General features: G+C 47.8%; 1 protein-coding gene across 2 annotated transcripts; it reads left to right on the plus strand.

Annotated features, from left to right (window-relative positions):
- The first annotated feature begins 5,537 nt into the window (after positions 1-5,537).
- hlfb (HLF transcription factor, PAR bZIP family member b) lies at positions 5,538-17,996 on the plus strand. Of its 2 annotated transcripts, none has more exons than XM_005471566.4 (4): positions 5,538-5,905; positions 8,252-8,608; positions 14,028-14,242; positions 15,427-17,996. In XM_005471566.4, exons 1-4 carry the CDS (start codon positions 5,773-5,775, stop codon positions 15,643-15,645), a joined length of 924 nt encoding a protein of 307 aa, XP_005471623.1. In that variant the 5' UTR covers positions 5,538-5,772; the 3' UTR covers positions 15,646-17,996. The 2 variants fall into 2 exon arrangements, with proteins under 2 accessions (XP_005471623.1, XP_003449532.2); XM_003449484.5 differs by having other exon boundaries at positions 5,540-5,905; positions 15,430-17,996.
- Positions 17,997-18,234: the final 238 nt, after the last annotated feature.

Consider the following 18,234-nt stretch of genomic DNA (forward strand, 5'->3'; position numbering starts at 1 on the left):
CATTCTGTCCCGAAACATCTTCATGCAATAAAACCGAAGATTATGAAGGTCTGAGGATTCTGGGAATGTAATTTCTATTCAGCGTGAGCGCAGTTCTTTCTTGACCACTTCAGCCCGTCTCGACTCTCCTTCATTATGTTTTAAATTGCTGCAGCGCTCCTCTGCCTCCTTTCTTTGTCTCTGCTTAGTTTCCAGCCTTTTCTCTCATCGTGGAGAGCCTCGCCGAGCGCTCGATACGCTTTTATTCCCAGCAACAGGAAGGTTTTGTCAGTGGCTGCTGAGAGCCCATTCTCAGAAGGTCCACATTCCTGCCTCTGAATTATTCTTCGGGGTCACCGTGAAGTTTACTGCCACAAACTTCTTCAAACTAAGAGGAAGTGTTTTTTCTGGCTGCAGCTGCTCACACGACGGATCAAAAGGGAACGTGAGAGGATCAAAACGGTCGATCTGACAGAGAACAGAAGGACAGAAGAAGGCTCTGCACGACGTAAACAGCAGCAGCGACTCCATACATCAAACCAGTAGTTTTTTTATTCAGAACTGTAGAAGCACAACTTTATGATTTCATGCTGAAAGCCAAAGCGGGTCTCATGTATCATTGTGACCGAAGTAATGCGATGACGCCTTGAGGGCGGATCTCTGCTGTCTGACATCATCAAAAAGTTTATATGAAGTCATTTGTTTCACTCTGATAGCAACGGCGACCATCTAGCTTAGCTAGGCTACGTTATCAGTTTGGAATATAAAAGTGATTTAAATGAACTTTTCTGCCTGACAAATAGGATCGCGGCTGCTGTCTTTCCTTTGGTCATGAGATAACGACAGCCCAGCTGCTACTATGGAGCATTTGCTAAGTGTCCAGATTAGTCGTGGGGATCTCCAGGCCTCGAGGGCCGGTGTCCTCCAGGTTTTAGATCTCACCCTGGGTCAACACACCTGAATCACATGATTAGTTCGTTACCAGGCCTCTGGAGAACTTCAAGACATGTTGAGGAGGTCATCTAAAACCTGCAGGACACCGGCCCTCGAGGCCTGGAGTTGGACACCCCTGGTCTAAAATAACCACTAGTCAGGTCGGGGTTACCAATAGGTGGACCGCGGTCCAGATCTGGGCCTGGGCACCGCTCTATACGGACTCAGAGCTATAACTAGGTTGTTTTTCTAGATTTTTGTTTTGCTCAGGTTTGCTCATACTTGATGTTAATCTGTACATGTGTGCGTTGTAAGTCATCCCACATGACTTCTTTTAGCCAATCCGGTCGTTTCCTCAGATTCGTCTGTGAGGCGAGCAGAGGGCTCACAGCTGACGGTGTTTTCATCTGCATGTAGTTAAACTACACCTTTATCTGCAGACAGTTGTTCCTAATATAAAAGAAGATGATTTTAATATGATTCTGTTATTATGGCCTGACCTCCAGGTCACTGTGAAAAATAAACAATAAACATTGTTGAAATCTTATTGAATTGTACGTTCTTTCTCTTCATGACTTCAGGTTATAGTGAATTAAAACACACATGTTTGTTGACATTTTGTTTAAATTTTAATTTAAGGTAACCAAGAGACGGGACGACAACAAAAACTGAAGAAAAATGACCAAGAAAAACCTGGAAGGTAAACGTTTAAGAGAAACAGATAAAAACAGATTTACTGTAAGTTCCTGTGAAAGTGAAGACTGGTCATGTTCGTGTGGAGGGATGTGAGACAGTCAGAAAGCATGAATGAAATGATTTCACCGCTGTGCCGTCCCACATGCTGCTTTATTATTGGACTGCGGAGCGTTATGTCATCGCTGAGGATCGATACTCGCGCACAGTCTTTCCATTTCACGCCAGACTCTCTGCTTTGATTCGTCTGCAAAATCATGAGTTTAATCAAAGTGAAGACGTGATTGGGCAGGTCGTGTGCAGCGTATGGATGCGTGTTCGTCGCCCCTGGAGTGCACGAATGTGCCACCCTGTGAGCTGAATGGCAGTATTTATAGTGCGTGCGAGGGCCGAGCCAATAATCTTCCTGCCTTGAGCTCCGAGCATCGATTCCAGCTCAGCGCAGCTCTGGATGTGTGCTGCTGCTGCAAACAGTAATAATGTGAAACATGCACATAACAGCAGCTAAACACAGCCTGACGCTCGACGGCTCTGCTGCTCGGACTCAGACTCGTTTCTGGACTCTGGCAGTTTTACGGTCTCGTCTACTTCCTGCTTCCTCCCATCAAAGTTTTCTGTCTCTGCTCCATCACATATGTCTCTTCCTCTTCTGCCTTTGTCTCAGCTTTCTTAAACTACACTCCGAAAATTGCTTCAGCCATGTGTTCACTGTGTGAATCCTCCCTCTGAGGCCGGAGCTCGCCTCCACTGCAGGCCTTGTTTGTGGCTCAGTTTTAATAGTTCTCTGTAAACAACAGCACGCTCATATAATCCTGCTGCACGGCTGAAATTCTGCTTTACATAACCAAAGCTGGCCTGAATGGAGCGCTGACCTGCTGGTACCTTGTAAGACTCATCATCACCGATGTTATTAAGCAGGCCAATCAAACTGATCTGTTTGGGCCCGGCTTTCTAATCCATGCCTGACTGAGAGGTTGATGCAATCTGTGACCTCTCAGCATCCAGGTTGAGTGAAGGAAAAGAGGCTTTGCAGGTTGTGTAACGTCCTGCAGATTTAGTTGTAAACTGTTGGGACAAAAGCAAAGAGCAGACCTGCGCGTGCACACGTACGCTGCAGCGTAGCTAATGTGGGAACAAAACAAGGCGATCGCAATTGGCAGCTCCTGGAAATCCTGGAGACAAAATCAGTACCTGAACCACCATCGAACCTGCAGTTCCTCTGACATCCAGCAGGGGTCAGTCCCCAAACGCTCCCATGTTAAAATTTTACAGCAGAAATAAACATGTTTACTGTATGAAGACGTGAAGATTGCATTATTGGGGGCGTGGCCTGATTGAGGTGGATGGTGGCTGCAGCGCTAGCTTCACCTGAACATCTTTAATGACATCATGTGATCAATAACATGGCTGCTGTGAGTAACAGAGCTGAAGGCTGTTGTTTAACATTAAATACCAATTTATTGATGTGGTTGTGCGCACACACGCTAATGCAGTCGTCTAAAATCACAACTGCTCTCACTTCTGTACAATCAGACTCAGAGGAGTCGCCCCCTACTGGACACCAGAGAGTGCACAGGGTCAAGACACTAAGCTTTGTCCAGTTTTCATAGATCAGTCCGTGGGGGCTCCAACACATCGTTATGGAGGTGTTAGTGTTGATCAGTGCAGCTTTAATATGCAGCCTGGAGGTGTCCTCAGCAGGTGTGTTAGCGAGGCGCTCACAGGTGCAGCGTGCGTGTTAACGGGATAAGTCAGAACGGCGTTTGGCCCAGTCACCGCTAAGAAGCAGGAGTGTCTCGCTGCTGGCCTACTTTCCTCTCACAAAGGTCATCACAACATCCCTGTGCTTTAGCAACCGCTGTTGCTAAGGAGCTTTTAATGAGAGCAAGGCTGAGAGAGGTTTGTTGTTTGTTTCTGTCCACCGTCACATATGGCTGCATGTAAGACGAGCTTCACATCAGATCAGGCCTCACGAGGCTCCAAAGTCCAGGACATGAGAAATCACTTTCTGATGCTGTTCATGGTGGTCAGAGAGAAACCACAACACTGATTCCAGATGGGCACCAGTTGGCGACAGTGGGGAGGAAGAACTTCATTCTTACTTTTTCTGTATGTCACTACGTGGGCCACGACTGTCCTCTTTTGCTCATCTCACCTTTTTTCATCTCCTTTGAAGTGTAGCTTTTCCTTCCTTCCCTCCACTCTTCCTTTCTCACTTCCTTCCTTCCTTCCACCCATGCCTAACCATCCACAGACAGACATGAAGCTGCACTAAAGCTGCATGAATAAAATGACAGAGGGGTGTTCAGGGTTTCCGTCTGGCCTGTGAAGCTGGAGCCTGATTGGAGCAGGGACCTGTGTGAGGGGTCTGCAGGTCTGAGTGGAGCAGCCATGTTCTTCAAACCTGAACCAATCAGTGCCGAGCCCTGAGCGACCCTTATTCTCCAGACACCCCACAGTCACATATATCACTGAAGCTCATTACATGTTTGCAGGTTTGAGCCTGGAGACGTTTCTCTCGCCGAAACGTTTCATCTGACATTTTTAATGTTTTAAACTCTGTCTGCTTCCTCGTTTCCTTCCTCCCTCCCTCCTCTTGTCTCCTCCTCGGGCTGCGTTTGTTTTTCTCTGTCTGAAGCACGCCAGGTTCCATGTGACCGGGCCGCAGAGGGGCGGGGAGGAGGGGAGGAGAGCGGGACACAGCAGCCTCTCATTGGACAAAAGTAGGTCAAGCCGGCCCACTCATGTGACCCAGCATACCTCTGCAGGCTGTGTGTGTGTGTGTGTGTGTGTGTGTGTGTGAAATTTAAAGGAAGCAGATGTCATAAAAAATAAAAACAGCCTGAATGAAGGTTTCAGAGCTAAAATGTCAGCATGTCTGCAGATCACGAAAGTTTAACTGCTGAGAGCAGAGAGAAGTTTAAAACTCCACCAGAGACAGAAACACTTTCAGGGTTTGGTTGTTCCTGGAAGTTTCTGGATGTTTAGTCTGCAGATCAGAAACATGAAAGGATGATCCAAACGCAGCTCGCTCAGAATGAGCGTTAACGGAAGGAAACAGACAGAAGTGCTGCCCACCTGAGCCCGACTCAGGGATGACTCTGAGCAGGTGAAGTCAAAGACGGGAAAATAAAACAGGAAGTAAAGTGAAGAAGGAAACACTGAGCAAAACAAGAACCAGACCAATAAACAAGAATCCACACTGATCGCACAGAGCCGCCCGTGTCCACCTGTAACAGAGGCGGAGTCAGGCGCTGTGTGGGTGGTGCTCGCTCCTCTGTAACGACATGTGTTTGCCCAATTTATGCCGCAGCGGGAAATCAACGTTTAAACTTACGACGCCACCACAAACGGCCCCTAACACCACGCCATGACCTTCCTCGCCATTTGGCATTGTTGCGGGTCCACCTGACCCATAGTGCATTTAACGTGAGGTGGAAGCATTAGAAGCATTTGTGGTTAGGTCTGAAGTTTAAACGTAGATTTCCCGATGAGGCATAACTCACGCGCTATGATTAGCCACGCAGTGGTCGGCTGGATGTCGCCGTGCTGTTGGCGACCACAAAATAAGAGGAAAACGACTACATCAGCAGGACTTCAGGGTTTCACTTCTCTTAAACCTACAGGGAGCCTTGTAGCTCCTGACAGATCAGACAGTGAGCTGCTTTCAGCCAAAGTCCTCAGGTGAACCTCAGCTCTGACTCCGCCCTCTTTTTTTCACCTTCAGAGCAAAAACTTTCTACAGATTCCAGAAAATGAAAGAATTTGTTCCGGAGATGTTTTACTTCACTTCCAGCAGGGAAAACATTCTCAACATGAAGGTGTTGGTGCGCAGGAAGCATGCGCAGAGCGCTCAGCAAAGGTGTGTGTGTGTGTGTGTGTGAGAGAGAGAGAGACAGAGAGACAGAGACAGAGGGGGGCGGGGTTATGGCTCCAGCTTTGACGTCAGCAGTCCTCCGTTCTCACACATGGGCTCGGTGCTCGGTCCGCAGCCCGGTCAGGCACCGCCGCACGCGCCAGCAGCAGGTCGTGTGTTGAGAGCAGCAGCTTTTATTCTGAAAAGATTTCTTTCCGCGTAGATGTGAGGCCACAGCGCGAGGACAGCGCTCACCTTCCCGTGTCACACCTGCGGCTCTGCTCGGCTCGTTTCCCCGAACTGAAGTCCCGATGCAAGGAGGCGTGATGGAGAAGATGTCCCGACACCCCGGCCCGCTCAGCCCGGGCTTCGTGCCCACGGCCACGCACGGAGTGCTCAAGTCTCTGCTGGAGAACCCGGTGAAGCTGCCGCTGCAGCACGAAGGTGAAGTGTGTGTGTGTGTGTGTGTGTGTATGTGTGTCAGCAGCAAAGTTTCCACAGCAGGAGGAGAAAGAAGAGTCCGTGTCTGCGGTGTCACACGCGCACCGTGACAAACAAACACCTGCAAACACACCTCTGACTGTGTGTGTGCAGGTGTGTGTGGCAATGTTTGAACTTGAGGTGTGTTTCAGACTCGCTTCTCACGCAGAGCCGTCAGCAGTACGCAAACACGGAGTTCACAAGTGCAATTTCCCCGCGAGGAACCGGGGACGCTTCTGCCAACCAGACTCCGTGTCATTTTTGGAGGATTTTAGAAAAGTGGCCCCGTGCTGCGCCCAGCTGTGAACTTCTGTTTTTCATGTTGCATAACGAGCGTCTGAATGTTACCCGGCTCGGGCTGATCGTTCGTAAGTCGAAGAGTGATCGGAAAATATCGATATTCTTCTTCAGATGCTTCTTTTCTGCTGCCCGAAAGTCAAATATGTGAACGCGCCGTGAGACACGTGAAAGTCTCCTGTCACTGCACACAGGTCCTGTTCTTCTGGTCTGTGCGTGACGTGTAAACATGTTTATGAGCTTGTAACATCAGGTGTGGACTTGCGCTCCGATCAGTAAAGGGTGATTCTTAAGCACGGCCTGTGACGGCTTCATTTTCCTTTAAATGACGTCATGACCTCCAAGTTTACCTGACACTGTTATAATTCCGATTAGAATCCATGTTGGAAGCATTCTTTAAAATAAACGCACAGAAGAAAATATTCCAGAGCTCAGTTTTCTTGTTTATTCACATCTCAGATGTTTTAGTAAGTTCTTACTGAAGCTCAGGTAAGGAGTCACCTGTGTGTGCTCTTCCTGATGGACTCTGTTGGGTTTGGGTGAGTCGGTGTCCGTGACTGGGCTTTATCCATCCTCTCGGTTAATAACAAAGCCTTTATTGAGAGCGTTGTTCCGGTGGTGCAGCTGCTGCTTCAGGCCGTCAGCCGAGTTCTTGGAGGTTTGAGGCCGTCGTCTCGCCCGTGTTTGGTTTCTTGTGGTCACGCTGAACGTTCCTGACCTCGGCAGTCTGAGGCTGCTAAACAAGTTTTTACTCTGGAGTCGTCGCTGCGAGGGCGATGAAGTAAGTACAGCTTCCCCGTCATTATATCTGCATCACTTTGTCCTGTTTGGAGGTTTTTTAAATGAGGTCAAAGACCTGAAACGCCGTGAACAATGACTCAGATTTCTACTTTTTCATTTGACGTTCACATGAAAAAAAGTTTAACTTTAGTTTTTCAAGCTCTCAAAGGTCTTTGAGGGATTTTTGGGTGAATCCCAGGTGTTCATGCCAAAGGTGTGCAGTCATTTTACTTCAGTTTATCCCCTCGAAACAGTTTCTTTGTTCAGATGCCTAAAAACACATAATTGCCTTTCCATGTTTTATTATGCTGAGTTAACCTGATGCACAGTGAGCTGTAACTCTCTGACCTCAGTGAGTGTAACTTTAGTAAAAGTGGTTCCACACCAGCCTCTGAAGTGTTCTTCCTATGGGCAGGGTGCTGATGCCAGGGTGGTGGACGGGTCAACAAAGCTCTGTGACATTTGATGAGGACTTCCTTGTAATTCAGACAAAGCAGTTCTTATGTTCAAACCTAACCAAACCTTCACCATCGTTTGTGGTAAATAAGGCGAGAGTCATGTGAGCAGCAGGAAAACATCCTGAAACGGGAGATTAGAAAATGTTCAGATACAATCTGCTGCGATCGAGCTGAAAGAAGAGTCAGTGAGTTCAGCTTCAGCTTCCTGTCATAGCAAACTCAGATGTGTTTGACGGTTCTCAATCAGAGAGCTTTAAGGGTGGAAGTCCAAGCAGCAGCTACCAGCTCACAGAGATTAACCCAAAATATCTTTTTATAGATCCACTGAACACCTTCACAGAGTGACTAATGCTGATCTGAACAAATTCTGAGAGCAGCAGTTGCTCTTCGTATTTATAGTCCTCTACAAAGTCTCGATCCGCCCCTCGTTTCTTTGTATTTAACAGAATATGAGGAGCAGGTTTATTGAAACATGTGCAAACACACTGAAATACAGCACTAAAGCAGAGTTTGTTGAACTCCAGCTTCTCCTCACTCCTCTGAGCAGCTGTCTGTCATCTCTGTGAGGATCTCCAGGCTTCTAGAAGAACATCAAAGTTCTCCTTTGGATGTTCTTCTGTGCAGCTCTCTGTAGGACGACCCCACAGTTCTCTCCTGGTGCTTTCTTTTGCCTCTGGACTGATTTTAGTGCAGGCGTTTGCACTGTACCGTAAACCTTTAAAAGTTGTTTTTCTGCACACTGTCACTGATTCATTCTCTCCATGTTCTTGTGCAGCTTTCAGCAAAGAGCAGGAGAAGGAGAAAAACCTAGAAGAAGAGCGCAGCGTCCCCCAGTCGGCCTTCCTGGGCCCCACGCTGTGGGACAAAACCCTCCCCTACGATGGAGACACCTTTCAGCTGGAGTACATGGACCTGGAGGAGTTTCTGTCTGAGAACGGGATCCCCTCCAGCCCCTCCCATCACCACCACAACCACCACCCACCACACGCTCCGCCACGCCAGCCGCCAATCATGGCCCCAGCCCCACCCACACCAGCACCCTCAGTGATTGACCTTAGCAACCACGCCTCCACCTCTGTGCACACGACTGTCGTCTCCCCGAACTGCCTGCACGGCAGCCCGGCAGCAGCAGGTAACACCAGCAACCTGGTTTTATTAACTGTATGACTTTGTGTATGTTTTTAACACTTGCAGCTGTTCAAATGAATCACTTTGGTTATTTCAGAGTATTACCTGGTGCAGGTAAAGCACAGTGTCATCAGCATAGCAGTGAGTTATGGGAATTTAAACCAGGAATAATGCAAAGCCCAGTATGGATCCTTGAAGGACTCCAAAAAAGTTATATTTATATTTTTGTGGATATCCAGCAGGGGATGAATAAAGTATCTATCTGGAGGATAATAAACTGTTTACAAAGACTGAAAAACCATCATAAGGTAAGAATGTAACCAGACCACTGCTGAAGAATCACAGCAGCACATTTAGACTCTTTAGATTATCCTGAACTGTTTTTTTTTCCTCTTATATAAAAGTGTCATCAGCATTAAAGTGCAGTTTCTGGATGTTTTTTAAAAGTTATATATGAGATATTTAAAAGAAATAGTTATCAATACAGAGGAGGAAGACCAGCCCAGTACAAACATAACGTCACATGTTTGAACTCTCATACAATACGTAGCTTTTAATTCCAACTACAATGAGACTGTGATACGAGATGATAATAACTTAATAACTTGTTTTGTTCTGGGATTGTTTGCCAGTTTGATGTTTATATGACACATTTTAATTCTGTGATGTGTAAAATGTGAAGATTCTAGAAACGATCTCCACAGCTCAAGTGTTGTAGCTTGTTTTGGTCAACCATCAGTTCCAAAGAAGGGAGCTAACGTTTCACTTCAGCTCCAGTCATGAAGAAAGAGCTGAGATCTGTCAAACCACACAAATATTCATGGAAACCACCAAACCAGTCCAATCTAGAGTTAACATGTAGAAATGATCACATGATCCTGAACAGGCTGAGATGGTGAAAACAGCAGCAGAACAAAGACCCAGGCCACCGTCACTGAGCCGCTCCTTCTCCGTCTCGCACTGAAAACAAATGAAAGGCGTTTGTCCCTTCGAGACGGCAGGTGTCCTCGACCACGGGGCGGGGTCGCTCTTTGTTGAGGAAATGTGAGACTTCACTGGCACTTTGCAGCCGAGGAGCATGAATGAGCTTAAATTAGACCAAGTCGTGCTGGTGATGCTCTCTTCTTCTTCTTCTTCTTCTTTGATTTTGGAACCAAAACGTCTTACAACACTTTGTCTTTTAAAGTCATTTAAAATGATTAAAAATTCTCCAGTGGATGTTTTGTGTGTTCCACTCGGGCCAGAGAACGTCACCTGATGCTGAACATAAAGGTTTGATTACAATCTGAACCGAGTGGAGGGAAAAATCCTGACACGTTTCCAGGAACGGCCGCAAAGTTAGGAGGAAAAACGTCTCTGACATTTAGGATGAACTGAGATTTGCATGAAAAAAAACTTTGTAAGTTCCCAGATTCAGGAGAAATAATCAATAATCAGTAATCAAAGAGCAGACGAGCGTTTGATGCTTCGAAATCACAAAGACTCTCCCAGCAGCATCAACATAACTGAGTTTATTAACTTTTATTTCACTGAATTTAGAGACTGATCAAATTTACGGCACCCAGTATGTGTGTGTGTGTGTGTGTGTGTGTGTGTGTGTGTGTGTGTGTGTGCGCCTGTGTGTGTGTGTGTGTGTGTGTGTGTGTGTGTGTGTGTGCGCCTGTGTGTGTGTGTGCATGTGTGTGTGTGTGCGTGTGTGTGTGTGTGTGTGTGTGTGTGTGCGTGTGTGCGCGTGTGTGTGTGTGTGCATGTGTGTGTGCGTGTGTGCGCGTGTGTGTGTGTGTGCATGTGTGTGTGTGTGTGTGTGTGTGTGCATGCGTGCGTGCGTGTGTGCGTGTGTGCGTGTGTGTGAGAATGTAAACACATGTTTGGAAGTTGGAATCGCCCAGCCTGCTTCTTCTGCTGGGAACACTGTTCTTGAACCAGTGATCTAATTTCATGTCCACACACACACACACACACACACACACACACACACACACACACAGGCGCGCACACACACACACACACACACACACACACACACATGCACACACACACACGCGCGCGCACACACACACACGCGCACGCGCGCGCGGTCGCATGTCTGTGCTTGCTGTCAGAGGCGCTTGTTTTCTTGAAGAGGAAGTCTGTCCTCGCAGCGGGAATCTTTTGAGTTTTCCTCGTGAGCGAATTCTCTCACCTGTGAGGTCACATGTGACCTCTCGACCAAACACACCTGAGCTCTTCTCACCTTTGCGCGGCCGCCCACCTGATGACCCAAAAAAAGAAGACGTGTGAGACTGTTCACGCCAAAACACGCCAGCATAAACAGCCGGCAGCGCTGACAACGCCGGCTCGTAAAGTTTGACTCTTTCCTGCACCCCGCAGCTTCTCCTCGGCCTCGGCCGGCGCTAATCTGCCACTCTGTCTAAAAATAGCAGCGTAATCTGTGGCATAATCTGGCATATTTGTATTCCCGCTTGGCCTCGTGACTGCGCAGCAGATAAGGAAGCAGGAACCAGCAGGGTCACGCAGGGTTCAGTGGAAAACAAACAGGGAGGTGGAGGAGCAGTGCAAACATCCTCCTCCTGCTCGTCGGGTGGAGTCGCCTCAGAGCTTTGACCTGCAGCTGCTGCCGAGCGTTTCAGAAATCATCCGAGAACTTTCAGTTTCACTAAAATCCCCCCAGCCTTCATCTGCCGTCCAGACAAACATGTTTTAGCTTTTAAAGGACAAAAGAAGCCAAAAAGCAGAAAGTGTGTAATCTGGACCCGAGCAAAGGCTCAGCTGGAGTCTTTGTTTGAACGCACAGACACGGAGCGCAGCGGCGTGCAGCCTCTGACAAACCCTCCACCATGAGGGCAGACGCCATCTGACGGCTCCAAACCCCGGAGGAGAAACCACCGAGGTTCTCTCAGATCGTCCCAAATTATAGTCGCGTGTTAAACAATCTCACTGTTCTTCTCTGTGGGAGTTTAAACACAGAGTTACCTTCAGGCTTCAGCGGAGCCCGGCGAGGATTCACCGCCACAGTCTGAAAATAAAACGTTGTTGGTGTTTATTTTCAGCCATCGCTGTTAGAAAGGAGCTGCTGAGAGGTTACTGTACTGACAGACCGTCTGTGGAGGGCGGGGTTACCAGCTAACTTTACCCTCCATGCTCTGTTACTACAGTGACCTCACAGCAGGTCACATGATGTCATTTAAAAGGCTCCAACAACACAAACACGGTCCAGTTCAGGTGAAGCTAACAGACAGCTAGCACCTACAGCCACCTGTGGCACCATCCACCTGTCAGTCAAAGAAGCCACGCCCCTAATAATGCAAACTTTACAGGTGAGGTATATAACAGGTGTTATGAGAGATGAAATTATATGCTCACTGCTGCCTCTGCTGGACGTCAGAGGAAGTGCAGGTTTGGTTGTCCTGTTATAACGGCGGGTGAAAGGCGGCGGCCTCGGAGTAAATTGATCCAATCCATGTGATGCGTTAATCAAACTGTCAACAGAGCAGCTACGAAGGCGTGGAGGACGTGTCTGTGGGAACATCAGGAACCGCGACTCAGCAGCTCGCGCACGTGTCGGCGTCCCCTTTGAGGCAGTGATTCCCCACCCCCCACCCCACCCCCCGCAGCAGCTGCTCTTTGGGGCTGTTTGGCTGATTAAAGCTCGCTGGAGCCGCCGCTCGCTTTCAATGTAATCAGAGCGATGTGAGCAAGCGCACGTACACCGACTGACGAGGATCACCCAAACGACGGCTTCATTTCTGTAAGTGTCTGTGCAGGATGCCCCCCCCCCCCCCCCCCCGTCGTGGCGCTTAAAGAAGCACGGAGGGCTGCACGTGACATCAGACCACCTGTCTGAGCCAGGTGTGATCCTGTCAGCAGGTGAGACCCTCCACAGCTGAAAAACAGGTCAAATGTGGAGGCGGGAGTCAGAGCATCGGATAAGTCCGGCTCTGCTCTATGGTCAAACACACACACACACACACACACACACACACACACACACACACACACACACACACACACACACACACACTGTGACCAGCTGGAGAGGAAAAACAAACAGCCTCTTTCAAGAAGTGCTGCTGAGGCAACTGGGTTGGCGGTGGGGGGTGTTGGACCTTCACTCGTGGCGGCGTTGAGGCGCCGCCGCTACGTTAATCAAACCGTCAGATCTTCAGAAAATGGCAGCTCAGTGTTGGAGGCTGTTGCACGAGCGCGCCGGGTTTCTTGATCCCGAGCTGTGAGGTTCTCTCTGTTTAACAAAAGTTTGTTAGCAGCAGAAAAAAATACCAAGAAAAGATGAAAAGCTGTGTGACAGATCCACAGTGGGTTTGTCTGAGGCGTGGAGGTTTTTGAGATGTTAAAAGTTTCACTTTAAAACACTGAAGCTAAACTTGCTGCACTCAGTGACAACAACAAACAGCTGAGGATCAGCTTTTAAAACCACAAACTCAGAATGAAAAGTTCTTAATTTAATGAGATTACATCTGAGTTTATGTTGGAAAAAGTAAAATAGTTTTAATCTCTGTTCTGTAATCTCTCTTTTTAAAATCCAAACTTTTTACACACATTTTAATCCTTTCTGTGGCATAAACAGGCTTCCGTACAGACGGGTGATAACATAATTATTTTTCTTCACCTGTGAGTAAGAATGAGCTTTTGTTAGCGTGTTAATGAAGCCGAGCAGGACTTCAGGCGCTGCTCTGTTGAGGTTTCTGGATGAAGCTGTGGAAAAGGAAGAAAAGGAAACTGAAGAAGCTCCAACCTGCTGAACATTTTTATCACAGCGACACAAACGTCGGATAAAAGAAGAAGAAAGAGCCGAGGAGGCTGATCACTCTGAGCTCTTCCTCCATCCTCTGCACTCGCCTCCTCATCAAAGAGAGCTCGCTGTTATACATTCTCATTTTTTCCTATTTTCACCGGGTTAGTGGGCCCACGTTTCGTGGCTCCTCTGCTCGCCCACAGAGCGCGAAGCAGACAGCGAGGCGATTATCAAATCACGGCTGAGCATCACAGACTGAAACGCATCAGAGCCGCTCGCACTGACCACGAAACACATCGAGCCTCATTTTTATGGTGAAATATTTCCTGCCTGTCCCTGCAGCATACTCGCTCCCTGGTGGTTTGTCCCCACCTGGTGGCCACAGCTCGCCACTGCAGCTCAGAATCCTGAACAGACATAAACACACGTTTATGAGTTGTCTCTGTTTTATCGTAAAGAGTAGCTACAGCTGCATCTTCACACCATTTCACTCATTCGGGCTGTTTTACCTGCAGCTGGTGGCTTTAGGCCCCGCCCACATCAGATAAGAAAGTGAGTTATATTTAGAACCTTTGCCTCTCGTTATCTGCAGCTGTCTGCCGTGTCTCCCTCGGTGTTACTCGTTAGTCACATGACCCCCAGTCTGAACCATCCTCTGTTTCTCTTTCAGGCCTCCCAAACTCCCGAAACACTCCCAGCCCCATCGATCCAGACTCCATCCAGGTCCCCGTCAGCTACGAGCCAGACCCGGCTGACCTGGCTCTGTCCAGCGTCCCGGGTCAGGAGATCTTCGACCCGCGCAGGCGCAAGTTCTCGGCCGAGGAGCTGAAACCGCAGCCGATGATCAAGAAGGCTCGAAAGGTCTTCATCCCGGACGAAATGAAGGTAACTTGAAGTTGGTTCTGTCCTGATGAGCAGCTCAGATTTTGCTGTAGTTCACAGTCTGACCTGAGGGTGGCGGTGTTCAGAGGGGGTTAGAGAATAATGCGCAGCAGAAGTTCAGCATGAATGAAAAGGTTTTATCGTCACAACGCTTCAGTTTGACTGAGTTATATGATTATGTGGAATCGGTTACACGAGACGAAGCGCCTCAGGTCAGAGTCCAGGTATTTGAGTGAAGCAGCAGAGAAACTCCTCCTCCGGCTCTCCTGGATGTGATGTGAGCGCCTGCAGGCCGGCAGATCCATTAGGGCTGATTAGTCGGCGCGGCTTAAAGCTGCACGGCATGCTGGGAGAGAACGAGCTGGCTTCTTGCTCTCCTATTGGCTGGCGAGGGGTCTCGGGGTTAAGAGGCTTATGTTAGAGTGAATGAGGGAGCGGAGACGTTGCTGTGAGGTCAGGCTCAGAGGATTTGGCTTTTAATTTGTTCAAATGAAACACGGCTCTGTGTGCCAGCGCAGGAGGAAACGTGCGCGGCGTTTATTCATCCACACTCGGTCCTTCAAACAGACACGGGGACTCAGGACGTCTTCACCTTTTATTCAGATAAGCACACAAAACTCACCTCATGCTTTCTGTACTCACGACCTTTGAGACGTGATCAGAGTCAGAGAGGCTGAGATGGTTTGCACATGTGCAGATGAGGCTGTGCTGGATGAAGGATGCTCAGAGAGGATTCATGGATGCAGGATTGGAGTGGGATGGAGGCAGGTCATTACAGTTTAGCACATGGTTTGATTTGAAGAATTTTAGGGGTTTTATTTCTTGTGAGTTTCTGCAACAACAACATGTAGATAAAACCTGTTTCTCTTCACGTTGTACCACAACATCAATCCAGTGTCATTGAAGCAGCTCTTTATACAGCAAAGTAAACCCCGACAATCTGATGACCCCCTATGAGCGAGTACTCAGCGACAGCGGGAAGGAAAAACTCCCTTTTAACAGGAAGAAGCCTCCAGCAGCACCAGGCTCAGGGAGGGGCGGGGGTTGGGGGTGAGGGGAGGTTCAGGGAGGCAAAATTTGAACGTGCTAAAAAGCCGATTGTTATTTTTATCAATCAGTAAATATATCGTAGCTGTTCTTCCATCTTTCTCTGAAGTAATCCTTCCGTTTTTCCGCTCTTCTTCGAGCAGGATGACAAATACTGGGCCCGGCGCAGGAAGAACAACTTGGCTGCTAAGCGCTCCCGGGACGCCCGGCGCCTCAAGGAGAACCAGATCGCCATCCGGGCCAGCTTCCTGGAGAAGGAAAACTCTGCTCTGAGGCAGGAAGTGGCCGACCTGCGGAAAGAGCTCGGCCGCACCAAGAACATCCTCGCCAAGTACGAGGCCCAGCACGGGCCGCTGTGAGGGAGCGGGACACACACACATGTACAGAGTTCACACACACACCGCCAGCCAGCTCGTCTCACGGCTCCGAAGGGCTCGACTTACGGCAGGTTAGTCTGTGGACCAATCAGATCACAAACACAGAGGACACGCCTCCTCTCTGATTTTGATTCTGCCTCAAAACGTTCAGTTTTAAAACGTGTTCGCTGGGGACTACTTTCAGCGGCGGATTAATCCACACTGGTGCTGTAAAATGACACACGATGCAACTCATTTATAGTTTTGTTTTTTTCATGTGCGTTGGCTTCACATTACTTCCTGTTTGAGTCGAGCCCGTCACTCGGAGCTCTTACACACGCACACCTGTCACACACCTGTCGGGGCGTGTCTTCAGCCCTGTGAACTCTTCTCATGGACTCCACTAACACTCACCTGACCTCTGACCCCTGCTCTCCCAGTGTCTGGCACTTTAAAGCTCCCCCCCCACAGGTGTGAACACACCTGTAAATGAATGTGTACCGCCTCCTGCCTCTCAGCTCCTGCTCTCTGTTGGTTTTTCTGTCGGGCCCTTTGAGGCCCCGCCCGGCCCTCAGCGCTGTTTCACATTCACACTAACTTTAACCTGACTTCTCTTTTTTAACAAGTGCCCAAAATGCCAAAAGTTTTATAGCAACCTCCAGGAAATGTTTTTATATTTGTCAGGATAATCAGACGTAAACGTCTTCAGGGAGTTCAGACAGGAAGCCAACGGGTGGGTGTGTTTTTGGAGCCCCCTGGTGGACGAGGGGTGCTCAGCAGCCGGTCTGATCACTTTAAAGGGTCTGGCTGCAGGTTTTGACCTTTGACCTTCACTTTAGCATGTTCATGTTTGTGTTCAATAGGAAAGCTGCTTCAGGTTTAGAAGTAAAAACAAACAAGCGCTGTAGAAATGCAAGCACCGGCATAAAGACGGTCGCTTCAGACGGCGTTCTCTGTTTCTCTGAGCGCTCCGCCAATGAAAAACAAGCAAGATTAAAGAGATAAAATGCACTTAAATTTATCTTAAAACAATAAAAAAACAAATTAAGAACAAGCTTTAAGAAAATGGCTCGAATGAGAGGAAACTTTAAAGAGGTAAAAACTAACCTGAAATCAGAGTGCTCCTTCCTGTGCTGATCGAGACGTTCTTCATCGCCACAGTCTTCACATCCTGGTTCAGTAAATGTTTGGAAAGGTTGATTCCATAAAAAGGAGAGATCTTTTCTGACGTGCAGCATCATCTTCGTCTCTTCTCTTTCTGTTTCTTCAAATAAAATCTAATTCGGCGTGTTTCCAGGCTTCGCCTCGCACTGTCACTTATTTCGGGTAAATGTGGGAAGATGGAGGTGAGCGTGGGGGTTTCTGCAGCGACTGTCCTGCTTCTCATCTTCACGACTTTACCATCACCTACACATATTACTTCTCTTTCTTATTTTCTTTTTTGTGCGCGTCTTTACAACGTGTTCAAACCAAGCCGCGCTGACAGCTGATTAATGCTCAGCTGTCATGTTTTTGTCTTTCTGTGAAAGTTTGAATTTGTTTTGGAGCAATTTTATAAATGTAATTATGTTAGCACACCTGCTGTCGCTTTACTCTTCAGGTACTTCATCGTTAAAAGTACCTCTTCTGCTCGTTTCCACCTGCTATATTTTTATTCTTGGAGCTTTAATAATCTTTAAACATGTTCACTTTAAAGAGAGATTTTGGAAACTCGCTCCGTTTGAGTGCAATAGACGTTTCTTTCAGGTGTGAACTTTGACTTTTGTTTCCCACATAGCTCAGCGACGCCCCCCGGTGGCCGAGTGAGACATGAATGTATATTTGGGAGCGTGGTGTCGTCTTATACTGTGGGGTCACTTTACTCTTTACTACAGACCAAAAGACTACAGTGTATACAGGATATATTGATATACATGACAGGGTTTAATGTTTATACAGAGTTGTTCTTGTTTTGTACAGTCTGTTTTCCTACGTAGATATTTCCCGTGTATTTTGGAAATCCTTTCATAAATCTGAAGCGTATATATATCACACATATATATTATTAGAGTGGCGTGCCCGGCCGGGGCGTGCAATGCATGGGCATTAACCTACCAGCCTCATTTCACGTCTCACCCTTTTCTCCCCCACCCTCAGCACACCTGGGCAGGTTCCTTTAGTTTCATGGCTGTATTTGGCCCAGAGGAATGTAACCCCCCCCCCAACATGATGCCCTCTTTTCTTGTCTTTTTTTTGTATTCTTCCTTTTTATCATTTGCTGTGGTTTCTCCTTCTGCCTCCTGCTGTTTGATTCTCCTGTAACTGTCCTTGATTCTGTTTCTCATGATCAAAATAATAAATACAAGTTTAAATACCGTCCTTGTCGAGCTTCTTTTGTCCCCCTCTGCAGTCACAGGTGCAGAAACCAGGTGAACGATCGGGCCAGTTGTTCAGGTCCAGCTTATATATCCTGCCATCTTTGTCATCTCTCTGTGCTGCTCTCTGCCTCCGTCTCTTTCAAAATAAAAGCTAAAGTGAATCCTTAAAAAAGACAGTCAGTAAACATAAATAAAAAAATGAATAAATAAGAGTTTAACAAACATAATGGAGACG

This window comes from Oreochromis niloticus, linkage group LG8 (assembly GCF_001858045.2).
Source record: "Oreochromis niloticus isolate F11D_XX linkage group LG8, O_niloticus_UMD_NMBU, whole genome shotgun sequence".
Lineage (NCBI taxonomy): Eukaryota > Metazoa > Chordata > Actinopteri > Cichliformes > Cichlidae > Oreochromis > Oreochromis niloticus.